This window comes from Galeopterus variegatus, unplaced genomic scaffold, assembly GCF_000696425.1.
Source record: "Galeopterus variegatus unplaced genomic scaffold, G_variegatus-3.0.2 Scaffold3381, whole genome shotgun sequence".
Classification (NCBI taxonomy): domain Eukaryota; kingdom Metazoa; phylum Chordata; class Mammalia; order Dermoptera; family Cynocephalidae; genus Galeopterus; species Galeopterus variegatus.
Genome location: NW_007729492.1, coordinates 16,178 through 31,579, shown reverse-complemented (window position 1 = coordinate 31,579; position 15,402 = coordinate 16,178). Strand labels below are relative to the sequence as shown.

General features: G+C 52.7%; 1 protein-coding gene across 1 annotated transcript in view; it reads right to left on the bottom strand.

The window, feature by feature from the left end:
• The window catches only part of BRSK2 (BR serine/threonine kinase 2), a 75,333-nt gene extending 60,136 nt beyond the window's left edge, over positions 1-15,197 (bottom strand). Inside the window, exons 1-3 of the mRNA XM_008584818.1 lie at positions 15,087-15,197; positions 14,688-14,927; positions 9-582 (exon numbers count right to left, since the gene is read on the bottom strand). Coding sequence (XP_008583040.1) covers positions 9-582; positions 14,688-14,927; positions 15,087-15,197 — 925 coding nt within the window. The remainder of the gene's footprint in view (positions 1-8; positions 583-14,687; positions 14,928-15,086) is intronic.
• Positions 15,198-15,402: the final 205 nt, after the last annotated feature.

The window sequence follows — 15,402 nt, the reverse complement described above, 5'->3', positions numbered from 1 at the left end:
CGACCCACGCGCCGCGGCCCGGTGGGAAGCAGGGCAGGTGGCAGCCTCGGCCCGGCACATCCGCTCTGCGGGCCGCGACCCCGGGTCTCGGAAGGAGTTTCCCGCCCCTCGCGGGGGCTGCGCGGGGCTGGGGGACTGCGCCCGGGACATGGGGGGCTGCGCGGGGCGGGGGGTCTGGGCCCGGGATATGGGGGTCTGCGCGGGGCGGGGAGACTGCGCGCGGGACATAGGGGTCCGCTCGTGGGGCGGTGGGTCCGCGCGCGGGGAGGGAGGACTGCGCGGGACACGGGGTCTGCGCTCGGGGCGGTGGGTCTGCACCGGGGACATGGGGGTCTGTGCCCGGAACATGGGGGTCTGCGTCCGGGACACGGGATCCGCGCGCGGGGCTGGGGGATTGCGCGGGACACGGGGTCTACGCACAGGACACGGGGTCTGCGCGCGGGGTGGGGGTCCTGTGCTCGGGACATGGGGGACTGTGCGTGGGACATGGCGGTTTGAGCGCGGGGTATGGGGCGCTGCGTGCGGGGCAGACTTGCACCTCCCGAGGCTGGCTATGCCGGGCACCATCCTCCGCCTCCGCTCCTGTTCCCACCGGAAGAAGGGGCGGCATTTCCCGGGGGTGCATCAGCGACTAGCACAGCGGTGGAGTCCAGGAACTCGCCCAAGGCCACACGGCAGCGGCCCCATCGCCGGCACCTCCCTGGTCTTTGCTGCCGACCTTTCTCTCTTCAGTCTGAGCGGTTGGGCTGGGGGTGCAAGATTTTGGGTTAACCAGGAGAAGCGTCTGGAAAGTCTAAAGACATCAGGCCAGAGCGCAGAAGCAGCCAGACGTGGAGGGACCCTCTGTTTCTTGCAGAAAAACACGTTTCCTTAAGCTAGTGCTGCAGAAGGTGGTGGGAGGGGAGGGTGGCCCGGAACCCTGCAGGCCCGGGGTCCCACCGTGTGTGGGCCGCCTGGGAAGCTGCGTTGGCCATCGTGGTGGCATGTCTACAGGTAAGTTCCTGGGCATCGAAGTTTCGCTTGTAGATTTTCTTCTGCCCACCCTGGGCACTCTTGAGTGCCACGTGCACTGAGGAAATACCCAGATCTTTGCAGTGACCCGCCGCAGTAGAGTGGAGTGCTCTTTGGGCTGTTTGCACTTGCAGCCCAGGAAGGGGTGTCGGCCTCAGGACACCTGCCCCTGCCATCCATGCCTTGCTTCTCTTTACAGGTCTGGATTAAGAGCCACCATGGGTTAAGTTCTGGGTCATCGGGTGAGGAGGACAGCCAGTCAGAGTCCTCCCAGTTGGGGGCTCAGGGCTTTAGACAGACAACCACAGACAGAGGGTCAGCCCCAGGCTGCTGCTGGTGTGAGGCGGCAGTGGTCATTTTGAGCTGAATTAAAGAGCATTCAGGATCTTGGGCTAGAGAAATTGTCAGCTGAGAGCGTGCAGGAGACCAGGAGAGGGCCCAGGCTGGGGCAGGCAGAGGAGGGCACCTGTGGGAGATGCCATGTGGCCTCATACCTCCCCGCCTGCAGGGTGACAGAGCTCACCTTTCTGGTGCCCTCAGCAGCGTTTGGCCCTGTTGACCATTCTCACCTGGTCCTCCTGGTTAACCCAAAATCTTGCTCTCAGGACTTACTCCCACTTCCTTCCCCACCTCGTGTCCCTGAGGTCTTTTCCACCTTCTCTGGCCACTCCTCAGCTATGTGTCTGTGCATCCCGTGCCCATGGGCCTCCTCAGGGCTCAGTTCGGGGCCCCTCTTGCCCCCTCCACGTCTTCCAGGCACACCTGTGTCCACTCTGATTCTCTGTAGAATTGCCCATTCCTGAGTCGCCACTGCCAGCCTGGGCCTTGGTCCAGGGCCACAGGGCCAGCTCCGGCTCCAGCTCTCACAAATCCTCAAAACTCAACACCTTCACAAGAGAATGCTTACCTCCCTGCCCCCAGGCTACTGGTGGATTACACCAGACACAGAAGGGAGAAAAACACCCACTCTTGGGACACAGAGGAGGAGGGACAACTTCCCAACTCTACCTGAAACCATCTTAACCCTGGTCCCACAACCAACTGAGGACATGTTGAGAAAAGAAAGGTCCACTATCTCTCATGAGCCCAGACACAAAAATCCTCAGCAAAACATCAGCAAGTCAATTCCATCAATATATAAAAAGAATACTGTACGAATGACCCTGTGGGGATTATTCCAGGAATGCAAACTTAGTTTAACATTTAAAAGTCAACTGATGTTATTTATCATGTTAGCAGACTAGAAAAGAAAAAGCACACGAGCTTTTCAGTAGATAAAAAAAAAAAAAAAAAACATTTTGTCAACACCTGTTTGTGATAAAAACCCTCAGTAAACTGGGAATAGGAGGGAGCTCTCAACCTGGTAAAGGGTAACTACAAAACCCACAGCAACGTCCCGTGTGGTGGCGAGAGACCCGGTGCTTTCTCTCCAGTCAGGAGTGAGGCAGGATTGTGCACTGTTCACTTGGTTTCTGCTGGAGGACACAGCCAACGTCGCAAGGCAGGGAAAACTCTAAATGACCTTTATTCGCAGATGACATTGCTATCTGTAGAAAACCCAAAGCTACAAAATGCTGGTAAAACTAATAAGAGAGTCTACCAAAGCAACAGCGTACCAAGCCAGAAAGGGCCAATTCTGTTTCTGTGTACTAACAATCAGAAGTTGAAATGATCGTGACAACACCGTTTACGAATGGAATAAAGACCACGAAACACTTAGGGGTATGTTTAACAAAATCTGCGTGAGATCGATACACAGGAAACTATAAAATACCACTGAGATTAAAAAAGACCTAAAGAAATGGAGAGTCATATCATGTATATAGATTCTAGGACTCTATATGGTTAATATATCAACTCTCCCAAAATTGATCTGTAGATAGAATGCAATTTCAATCAGAACCACGGCCAGTTTTTTTTTTTTTTTTTTAGAAATTGCTAAGTTGATTCTGAAACTTAAAAATATGAAGGACCTAGAAAAGCCCAAACAATTCTATAGAAGAACAAATTTGGGAAACTTCTTATACTATCTGGTTTCCAGTTTTACTATAAAACTACAGCAATCAAGAGAGTATAGTATTGGCTTAAAGAGAGACATAGATCAAAGACTGAGACCAGAGTCCAGAATAAATCCTTACGTGTACGGCAACTGGGTTTCAACAAAGGTGCAAAGATAATCCAGTGGAGAAAGGATAGTTGTTTTAACAGAAGGTTCTGGAACAACTCGACAGACATATGGGTAGAAAGAACTTCGAGCTGCACTCACAGGATATACAAATACTAACTGGACTAACTAGTTGATATTAGTAAATATTAACTAGAAATGGTTCATACACCTAAATGTAAGAGCCATAAGTTTAAAACTTCTAGGAGAAAAATCTTGTGTCCTTTGGTTCAGCAAAATTTCTAAGATGCAAAAAGCACAAACCATAAAATAAAACAAAAATAATAAATTGGACTTCATCAAAATTAAAAATGTTTGTGTTTCAGGGCCGGCCGGGTGGTGCACTGGAGAGTGCGCCGCTTGGGAGTGCGGCGGCGCTCCCGCCGAGGGTTCGGATCCCATGTGGAGACCGGTTCCCGCTCACTGGCTGAGCGTGGTGCGGGCGCAACACCGAGGGTTGCGATCCCGTTGCCGGTCAGTAAAAAAGAAAAAAAAGGAAAAAAAAATGTTTGTGTTTCAAAAGACACTGTTAAAGAAAACAAAAAGCCAAAGATTGGGAGCAAGTATTTGCAAAACATATCTCTGATAAAAGACCTGTGTCTGGAATATATAAGGAACTCTTACAACTCAGTAATAAGACAACTTGCCAAGAAATAAGACAAAACATTTCAGACAAGAAGAGGTGTGGAGAGTAAATAAGCGTGTGAAAAAAATGCTCAGCATGATTCGTGATCAGATGCAGGAAAAGTTCAGGTGCAGTGAGGTGCTGCTGCACACCCGTTAGGTGACTGAAGTTCATTCAGAAGCTGACACCAGAAACTGGGGAGGACACCGGGGCACCTGGAACTCTCCTGCACTGCAGATGGGAATGCGAGATGGCATGGCTGCTTTGGAAACCAGTGTGTCAGTTTCTCGTAAAGTTTAACACACACTTACCATACAGCCCAGCAATCCCACTTACAGGTATTTTCCCAAGAGGAATGAAAACTTAAATCCACACAAAACTTGTATGCAAATGTTCACAGCAGCTTTATTTGTAATAGCCCCAAATTGAAAGCAATGCAATTACCTCTTAGTGGGTGACTGGACAGGCACTCTGGTACGTCCATACAGTGGAATACTACTCAGCAATGAACAGGAATGAGCCACTACCCTGGCCACACATGATGAATCTCAAAAACATCATGCCAAGTGAGAGAATCTGGTCCCAAATGGTTACACGCTGCATGATCCCATGCACACGATGTTATAGAAAGGGCTGAACTGTCATTACAGAAGACAGATGGGTGGCTGCCAGATCTGGGGTGGGGGCAGATGGCCGAGTGTGTGATGGGCCATCAGGTGACAGGAACGCTCTGCATCGTGACGGTGGTGATTACGCTGCTGGGTTATTTGTCAAGCTCACCGAAGTGTACACATAAATTGGTGAATTTTATTGCATGTAATTTTACTTTATAAAGCTGACCAGCAAAATGAGCTCAATGCTGAGGAGCTGGTGGCCTGGGTAGGGAAAGAAAGCCCCTCTCCTCCACTGGTTTCCTACATGTGTGTGTCAGGGTGCAGTGCCAACCATGGGGTCCAGGGCAGGCCAGGGGCAGCTGTTGGCTGTGCGTGGGTGAGCTGGGGAGGGCTTTCTGCACGAGGTGGCTCGGGCTGCCTGAGGACCTAGGTGCAGAGCAGAGTGGACAAGTGGGTCATTTCTCTTCTACTGGGGAGAGGAGGACATAAAATCATGGAGATGTCCCGTCTCCACTGCCAGCCTAGAAGTTTTCTGTGGGCAGGGGCGATGCTGTCCATGTCTGACGCCCACAGCCTCCAGCAGGGCCTCTCAGGAGAATGTGTGGCCAGAGGCTGCGGGCAGGCTGCAGCAGCTCAGGCTAGAGGGGCTGTGGGTGTCATCTGGTGTCTCTTACATCCACCGTCAAGTTCTGCCAGTGTTGGGCTGTGACTGCTACCAAGGCAGAACTGCTTCCCTTAACGACCTCCTCTCCCCACACCCCTGTCCCCAGGCCCGGGCGCCAACTGCTTGTGGCTCCTGGCCCCAGCCTTGGTTTCCCGAGGCCAATGGCTGACGTATTCCTTCACCCCCCCGCTCATTCATTCGCTCACCACGAACCCATTTATTCATTCATCCGTTCATTCACTCACTCTCCCCATGTTGCCTGAGGTTCCTTAGGCCCTGGGATTAAGGGCAGTGGTCCAGCAGGGAGTCCCTGTGGCAACTGCTGATTGCCCCAGACAGAGCAGTCACACAGACAAACGACGAGATGACCTGTTCAGCGGCATCACTGAGCTGGAGCAGACGGGCTCACAGCCCAGACAGAGCTGGGGGGTGCCGAGGCATGGGTGCAGGCGGGCAGCTGACCTAGCCACTGCTTGCTGAGCCTCACACACCCCAGAGAGGGCAGAGGGGCCCCTGAGCCGCTCCCTGTCCCCTCCTGAGGCCCTGCCACCCACCTGTCCTTTTATCGGGGTCAGTGTGTGGAGAAGGGAAGGGCAGCAACTTCCTGGCTCCCGACACCGTTTGGGGGCATTGGGGACACTTCTCTGCCCAGCCATCTTAGGCACTGTCCACCTCACCTACTAAGCTTTCTCCCCCGTTGGCTTCCCTGTGGCTCCCCACCCTGCGTACAGATCCCTGGTTCCCCTGGGGGACGTCAGATAGGCCACCCCACCCCCATCCAGCTGGGGTCTGCCCACAGCCACGTCTACCTCTGGTTCCCCCTGGTCACACCTTCACGTCCCACCTGTCCCTGGACCTCAACCTGGGGTGGACGGTGGCCCGAGAGCCAGACCAGCGGGGGGAGGGGACACAGGTGGCAGGAGGAGCCAGCAGCTGAGGTTTAGAGGGAGGTTGGGACCAATATGTCCAAAAACACTCCTGAGAAAATGAAGCTTATGCGTCTCCCAATTACCAAATTAGTATATGCTCCCTGGAGGAGTTTTAAAAAATATATACAAATAAAAAGGAAATAAAAATCACCTTTGGTCCCGCCACCCAGAGAAATCCACTAGTTAACACCTAGTTCATGTGTCCTTACAGTTTTCTACCAGCTGGCTACCGGCTTCTGCTAAATGGGGTGGTTTATAACCTTCTCCTTTCTGTTAAATTTTTAACAGCTTTATTGAGACGTAATTCACATATCATGTAATTCACCAATTTAAATCGTACAATTCAATGATGTTTGTTTTTTAGCGTATTCACAGAGTTGTGCAACCATCACCACAATCAATTTCGGAACATTTTCGTCACCACCCAGCCGTTCCCCTCCTAGGGAACCACAAGCCCGCTCTCTCACCCTAGGGACCTTTCTGCTCCGGACATTTCACGGAAGTGGAATCCTGCAACGTGTGGCCTTTTGCGACTGGCGTCTTTCCCTGAGCATGACGTCTTCAAGGTCCGTCGGTGCTGTTGCGGGTACCTGCACTTCGCTCCTTTCTGTGGCTGAGCAACGTTCTATTGTGTGGGTGGAACATGTTTCCTGTCCGTTCACCAGCTGATATACTCCGGGGTTGCTGTCACCGCTGGATGTCGAGCAATACTGTGGCAAACACTCCGGTACGTGTCTTCGTGTGCACGTCCCGTTTTTACTGCTCTTTGGTGCATATCCAGCAGTGGAATTGCTGAGTCGTGTGGGGAGTCCATGTTTAACTATTTTGAGGAACCGTTAAGCTGTTTTCCACAGCGGCTGCACCGTTTTACCCTCTGACCAGCACAAGTGGGCATTTCAGTTTCTCCACATCCACGTCAACGCTTGTTATTGTCTGTCCTTTGTCATGGCTGTCCTAGCAGGCGTGAAGTGATGTCTCATGTAGCTTTGATTTGCATTTCCCTGGTGACTAATGCTGATGAGAATCTTTTCATGTGCTTCTTGGCCATTTGTATATCTATTTTTGGACAAATTTCTCTTCAGATTTTTGCCTCTTTTCTAATTGGGTTAATTGTGTCTTTGTTATTTAGTTGAAAGAGTTCTTTACATATGGGGTTCTGGATACTAGTTCTTTATCAGATATACAATTTGCAAATGTTTTCTCTCATTCTTTAGGTTGTCTTTTCACTTTCTTGATAGTGTCCTTTGAGGCACAGAAGTCTTTAATTTTGATGACATCCACTTTATCTATTCTTTTGTCACTTGTGTGGTTTGGTATTATACCTAAAAAACCATTGCCTAACCCAAGATGATGAATATTTATTCCTATGCTTTCTTCTAAGAATCTTGCAGTCTACGATCGATTTTGAGTTAATTTTTGTATATGGCCTGAGGAAGGGTTCCACTTCATTTTTTGGCAGGTGGCTATGCAATTGTCCCACCTCCACCTGTTCTTTGCTCATCGAATTGTCTTGATACCCTTGTAGGAAATCAATTGGCCATAAATGTGAGAGTTTATTTCAGGACTCTAAATCACATTCCTTTTTTTTTTTTTCCCAGTAAGGATTTAATAAATGCTTGAATGAATTCTTTTTCTGACCCATATCCCCCTGTGGGGAAAATAGAGCAGTTTAGTTAGGCAATTGGCCATAAATGTGAGAGTTTATTTCAGGACTCTAAATCACATTCCTTTTTTTTTTTTCCCAGTAAGGATTTAATAAATGCTTGAATGAATCCTTTTTCTGACCCATATCCCCCTGTGGGGAAAATAGAGCAGTTTAGTCAGGCCCCCTCGCCTCAGGTTGGGTTGGGGGTGGTGCAGCACATTGTTTGTAAACAAGTTGTGTGGGGGTGGAGTTAGCGCACACGGGTGCCAATGCATCTTTTTAGTTTGTTGCTATTCTTGTGTAAATCACGTTCCTTATGGCAATTCCACACTCTCTTGATTATAGTAGTTTTGCAGTAAATTCTGAAATGAAGTGTGAGACTCCAACTTTGTTCTTTTTCAAGACTGCTTTGGCTATTCTGGCTCTCTTGCAATTCTATATGCATTTTAGGATCAACCTGTCGGTTTCTGTAAGAAGGCAGCTGAGATTTTAATAGGGATTGCATTGAATCTACAGATCAGTTGGGAAGTATTGTCATCTTAATAATATTAAGTCTTCCAATCCATGCACGTGGATGTCTTACCATTTATTTAGGTCTTCTTTAATTTCTTTTGATCATGTTTTGTAGTTTTCACAGAACAAGTTTTGCACGTCCTTTGCTAAATGTATTCCTAACTATTTTATTCTTTTTGATGCTATTGTAAATAGATTTGTTTCTTAATTTCACTTTCAGATTGTTCATCACTAGCTATAGCAGTATAATGGATTTTAGCGTATTAATATTTTTTTTTCCTTTTTGTCTTTTTCCGTGTCCGGCAACAGATCGCAACCCTCAGTGTCGCGCCTGTACCGGACCGGGACCGGCAACGGGATCGCAACCCTCGGTGTTGCTCCCACGCCTCACTCAGCCAGTGAGTGGGAACCGGTCTGTATGTGGGATCCAAACCCTTGGCAGGAGCGCCACTGCGCTTCCCAAGGGCCAGCCCCCTAGCGTATTAATATTTACCCTGCAGCTTTTCTGAACTTGTTTACTAGCTCTAATAGTTTATTAGTGGACTCCTTAGGATTTTCTATATACAGGCTCATGTTATCTGCAAATATACATAGTTTTACATTTTCCTTTCTTTTTTTTTTTTTTTTTTTTTTTCCTTTTTGTCTTTCTTACTGACCGGTAATGGGATTGCAACCCTCGGTGTTGCGCCCGCACCGCGCTCAGCCAGTGAGCGGGAACCGGTCTCCACATGGGATCCGAACCCTCGGCGGGAGCGCCACCGCACTCCCAAGTGCCGCACTCTCCAGTGCGCCACCGGGCCGGCCCCTACATTTTCCTTTCCAACCTGGATGAGTTCCATTCCTTTTCCTTTTTTAATTACCCTGTTAAATAGAGGTGGTGAAGGCAGACATCCTTTTCTCATTCCTGATCCAGGAGAAAAGCATGCAGTCTTTCCTCATTAAGAGTGATGTTAGCTTTTATGATGTGGCTCTTTCATAAATGTCCTTTATCAGGCAGAAGAAGTTCACTTCTATTCCTGTCAATGAAAAGGTGTTCATTTCGTCAAATGTTTTTACTGTGTCAATTAAGGTGATCATGTGGCTTTTGGTTTTTACCCTATTGCTGTGGTGTATTGCATTAATCGACTTTTGCATTTAAACCAATGCTGCCTTCATGGCGTAAATCCCACTTGCTCATGCATATAGTCCTTTTTATATGTTGCTGGATTCAGTTTGCTAATACTTTGTTTAGCATTTTTGTGCCTATACTCATAAGGGATATTTGTCAGTATTTTTCTTGTGATATCCTTGTCTGCTTTTGTTATCAAGGTGGTTCTGACCTCACAGAATGAGCTGGTAAGTGTTCCCTCCTCTCCTATTTCTTGGAAGAATTTGTGAAGGATGGATAGTAATTCTTCCTGGAGTGTTTTGTGGAATTCACCAGCAAAGCCACCTGGGCCAGGGTTTGTCCTTGTGGAAAGTTTCAGAATTACTAATTAAATCTCTGTACTTGTTCTAATCTACTCAGATTTTCTATTTCTTCTTGAGTCAGTTTTGGCAGTTTGTGTCTTTCTAGGAACTTCTCCATTTCAGCCAAGTTATCTAATTTGTTGGCGTGCTGTTTATATCAGCATTTAAGAGTTCTCTGCAGCCTTTGGCTTTTGCCCCTGTCCTTTCACGAGGCACACTCATTATCTGGGGACCCTCTAAGTGTCCTTCCTCTGCTGCACTCTCCCATGGGCCCCACCTCACTCGGAGCAGAAGCCGAGTGGGCTCCCCCAGCCCGTCTCTCTGGCCTCACGCCCCACGGGCTTGCTGCCTTATGCCACTCCGGCCAGCTGCCCCTTCTCGCCGCTCCTGGGGGACTGCACACTCCTCGTTTGGGACATTCCATTGCTATTCCTTGGCCTGGAGGTGTCTTCGCTTAAACATACTCTTGGCTCGCTCCCTCAGGGCCTGCAAAATTTTCTTCAAATGTCTGCATAGTTGTTTGCCACAGCTGCCATAACAAAGTACCACAGACAGGGCGGCTTAAACAACCGACATTCATTCTCTCACATTCTGGAGGCTGGAAGTCCGAGATCCAGGAGTGGCAGGGCTGTTCCTGCTGATGCCTCTCTCCTGGGCTTGCAGACGGTGTCTCCTCCCTGTGTCCTCACGTGGTCATCCCTCTGTGTGTCTGTTTCCTGATCTCTTCTTATAAGGACACAGTCCTATGGATCAGGGTCCACCCTACTGATCTCATTTTAATTTAACCACCTCTTTAAGGACCTTTTCTTCAAAGACAGTCACACTCCTAGTGCTGGGGATTAGGACTTCGGCGTGAGAATCTGGGGGAACACAGTTCACCCCGTGACAGTCACCTTCTCAGTGAGCACCCCTGACCATGGCCATCTTTTTAAAAATGCTAGCCTGCCCCCAACTCGACCGTGGCTCCCTCATCTTGCTCTACTTTCTCCCAGGGCAGGTGTCATCTCCTGACACCCAGGATATGTCACTTAGCGGTCCCATTTCCCCTCTCTGGTCCGTGTCCCCCACCGGACCTCAGCCCCAGGAGACAGGGACCCTTGTTTTGTTCCTGGATGAATCTTGGGAGCCCGGGCCCAGCCTGTCACGCAGCAGGCACTTGCGGAGGTGCGTGACATGGAGGGACGTCTTTCCTCCTTGCCGAGTGCTCTTTCTCATGGTTGTCTTCGTGGCTTCCAGGGGTGGGTGTCTGTAACCGTAAGACACGGTGAGTCCTCACGTCAGCCAGCAAGCTGGCTGAGCTCTGTCCGTCTGGACGCGCCTCTGATCGTCCTCCTGCAGCCGACATCTGATGCAGGGCCGTTCGGGCCAGGGGTTGCACCTCCTGAGCCTTCTGGAAATGTGGTGCTGACCGACCGCCTGCCGGGGCTGGCCATCCCCACCTCCGTCACCCGCGTGTGCTAATGTGCCACCTGGTGCGCCCGCGTGGAGGGGGCCTGTTTCCACGCTCGGCGGTTTTGATGCTTGGCGACAGCTGCGTTCGACAGTGTGGATGTTTTCATTCACCGCTGAGGCCGAACGTTCTCCCCACTTGTTTAGTGGCCATTTACGCTTCTCTTTTGTGAATGACTTATTCATGTACTTTGGCCATTTTTCTTTTCAGGTATTCCAGATGTTTTTTTTTTTTAAGATGACCGGTGAGGGGGTCTTAACCCTTGACTTGGTGTTGTCAGCACCACGCTCTCCCAAGTGAGCCACGGGCCGGCCCTGGGTATTCCAGATTTTTAACACTAAATTGTAAGAGCTCTTTTTTGTTTGGTTATTTTTTTTTTCCCTTTTTGTCTTTTTTCGTGACCGGAAACGGCATCGCAACCCTCGGTGTCACGTCCGCACCGCGCTCAACCAGTGAGCGGACCGGTCTCTATATGGGATCCAAGCGCCGCCGCACTCCCAAGCGCCGCACTCTACCGAGTGCACCACCGGGCCGGCCCAGTTGTTTGGTTATTTTTGGTTGTTCCTTTTTTGTCGTCGTTTGTAAGAGCCCTTTTGCGTGGAAGGTGTCGGCATTCTCTCTACGTGCATGTTGCAGGTACTTTCTTCCGAGCTTGTTACTTGACTTTCAGTCTCTTCGTGGTGTTTTTGGAGGTGGTGTCAAGCGCCGTGACCCCCTGTCATAGTTCTGGTGCAGAGGAGACCTTTGGGGCTGCCTTTCCAGGTTAGGGTCCTCCTCGCCGTCGGTGCCCCTCATCTCAGTGCTGGGCCCCGAGTCTTCCTGGCTGGTGCCCAGGGACTCCCCAGCCCCGCTTACCCGACCAGCCCTGCTGTCTGCCCATGCACAGCCACCTGGGTGCTCCCTCCTGATAATTTGGAGGCCCAGACGTGCCCACCAGGGGGTGCTGCTCGTTTGGCCCAAGGATGCAGAAGCCTGGATGCTGTGTGGGGACCATGGCCCCCAGGGCCCAAGGTGGGTTGTGATATTATGGAGGGGGGCTATGAGGAGAGGGGCTGGAGGCAGGACAGGGGCGCCGGGCAGGGGGCGCAGCGTGGGCGCCTCTGAGAAGGCCCCCTGGGCTCCCTCAGCCCCTCATCCCCAGGGCCTGACTGTCTTGTGTCCCCGACACCACTTCCCTTCTCTGCTCGGCTTCACCAACAGAGAGTGGGCCACTTGCCACCAACAGAGCTTTGGCCACACCCCTCCAGGGGCACCGAGCACATCCTGGAGCTGTGTCTGGCGGCCTCACCATCTGCCGTTTTCTGGAAATAAAAACCTTTGTGAGCGTCCAGGCCCTGCCCACCCGTGTCACCCCCCCACCGCATCAGCTTGCTCTGGGGCGACAGAAAGAGATAGTCAGAGAGAGAGAGAGACAGAGAGAGACAGAGGGAGAGACAGAGAGAGACAGAGAGAGACAGAGGGAGAGACAGAGAGAGACAGAGAGAGAGACAGAGACAGAGAGAGACAGAGAGAGAGAGAGACAGAGAGACAAAGAGAGAGAGACAGAGAGAGAGAGAGAGAGACAGAGAGACAGAGAGAGAGAGACAGAGAGAGCACGCTCCACTTTCCTCCCTGCCGGGCTGGCTGTCCAGTTGCCACCTCCCTGGGGGTCAGCAGCCCCACCCCACCCCCTGAGCTCCGGGTGGGAGGAAGAGAGGTGACCAGGATGTGGCTTGGAGCAGGTCCCAGCTGCTCTCCCTGGCCTGCCGGTGGAGAAGAGCTGAGGAGGGAGTGGGAGGCAGGGAGGGCTGGAGTCCGTGTGAGCGCATCTGCTTCTGGTTAGTGGGGACGCCCTGGAGAGAGAGGGGGGGCCTTGTTCCTGGGTGACCCCGAGACCAAGGGGTACACATTCCGGTGGGGAGGATCTGGCCTCAGGACACAGAAAGACTTTCCAGTAATTCAGAGCTGGGGGCACCTCCCTGGCGGCCCCACGAGGCTCGGCCAGTTTGGGCGGGGTCCGCACGTGGTGGGAGGGCGTGGAGGGGCGGCGATGGCCGAGAGCCGTAGGGCCTTTCACGCCGCAGGCTCGGGGTGGAGGCCCACGGCCTCGCGCCCTGCCCGCTGTGGACCTCGGCCAGTGAGCTGCGTGTCCGCGCGTGTCCCGGGACACCCAGTGTGTATTTCCACTTGTGTTTGAACAAGAGAGGCACGGGGAGGGGTGCACGGCAGTGTAAATGTGCTTCACGCCACCGAGCGGTGCACTCAAAAATGCTGAAGATGGGGATGCTCTGTATGCTGTACCGCAATTAAAATTTTAATAAACAGGTTGGAAGAAGGATGGGGGTCCCATTCTTAAAAGAGGAGCTTAGGTTCTCTTTTCCCTCCATGGACTTCCTGGGGGCTGCGCCAGGCTCCCTGGGACGTGGGGCAGGACAGTGCAGGGAGGGGGCCCCAACAGCCAGGCGCCCCAGACTGGCACAGGGTGCAGGGGCAGGAGGAGCAGGACGGTGGGCATCGTTTCCAGCGGGCTCCCAGGTGCTGGCAGATATTTTTGGAGCATTAATCCTGCTCCTCTAGAGACAGCCCGCCACCACTCCTCCCCGGACCTCGCCTCCTGCGTCACGTCGCACACGGAGATTAACCAGAGCCAGCGCCGGGGACAGCGTGCCCACCCCCGCCAAGGAGGACCGAGGAAGGAGGCCACGCTTGAAGTCACACTTATCAAGCAAATGCAGTGAGTGCAGGTGCCACCACTGCCAGGGCCACCTCTTTCCTCCCTCCCGTTCCTCCTCCAGCAGCCACACAGAGCCATGGACAAACAGCCCGTGTCCCCGCGAGGGCGCAGAGCGCACGCCACGTGCGGCCTCCCCTGACGGATGGCGGCTCTATCAGGATGTAACGATGCTTATACTCCCGTGAAGTGTGGCTTAATAGCCCGTGGATTTTTAGCATGACTGTCTTTGTATTTACTTCTTTAATGAAAGATGGCTCTTGAGACCGCCGAGAGGTCCCCGCCTCGGAGCTGCTGCTGGCAGCAGAGGTGCTCGTCCCGGCCTTCCCGTCCCGTCTGCCCCTCGCCTGTAATGAGACCGTTTATTTATGGTTTCAATTTGGCTTTTATTATGGTGATGACTTGTTTTTCAGAATTAGGGTCATATGTCCCCAAAGCGCAGGAGCAGAGCTTTCCTCAGATGCGAGGGAAGAAAAATGTCTAATAATCATGTTGAATGTTAGTAATTAAAGTGAATACGGCCCCACAGATCGAGTCTGTACTTCCTGAAGTTCGCCCATCACGAGGCAGCGGAGCCTCGCGCCCCCACGCCTGCGGAGCTGGAAGGTTTCCATTTTGGCAAAGTTACTGTTGCCCCTGAAATTGGCATTTAATGAGGGATTTTTTTCCCCTTGGTTTTCTCAGGACCCCTTTGGTCGGCCGCTGGTCTGGAGCACACTCATTTCCCAGTGACACTGAGGGTGTGAGGTCACGGGACGTGCACTGCTGGCCCCATCGCACGCTCACACGCGCTCCCTGGAGTCACGGTCCTTGGGTCTGCAGCCCCTTCCTCCTGCCCCCTGCCCAAGGTCCGGGAGGGGAACCCGGGCGGCGCAGCAGCCCTGCGCCCAGGCGCTTTCAGAAAGCGACCCACTGTGGTGAGACCCTGCGGGGTAGTGTCAGAGCCGTGCACCAGGGTTAGTGCTTCTTTCCTGGTCACCAAGGCCGAGGCCTTTCGCGGTGGGGTGGGTGGGGTGCGGCTGTTGTGAACCCGCCGGCCTCTTTCTTGGAAAGCACCTTTGTGCAGAGAGGCTGCCGTCAACAGCGTGGTGGCCGGGACAGGAGCTGGCCGAGGCGGCAGGGGGCTGTGCGGGTGCCCATCCGCAGGGCCACCCTTCCCAAAGCGGGGGGAGGAGGGTCTCCCAGCGCCCGGCTTGCGTCTTCCACCCCTCCCGTCCTCCCCCTCCCCGGGTATCTGCTGTTCCTGCTCCTCTTGGCACCTCGTTCAGGTGGGGTGGCCCTGGCAGGGCAGCTGGAGATCACTGACACTCACCGAGATTTCGGCCCCGCCAGCCGGACCTGGAGGGCAGAACCCAGGGAGCTGCCCATTGCCGGGGGCATCGTCCCTCCTGCACCTGTCCTGCACCTGCTGCCCCTCCGGCATCCTGGGCCACCACCCCGGGCTCGGATCTCCCTGGTCCCATGTTCCTGCTCCAGGCTCTGTGGCTCCCGTGGCTCCCGCTCTGAGCCTTCTCAGCCCCTGCATGGCTCCCCTTCCACCCCCTGCCCCACTCATGTGGGTTCTGGGGTCTCTGGTCCCAGGGTCTCCTCACTTCTCCTGCATAGGTCCCTGGTCCACATGCCCCTCT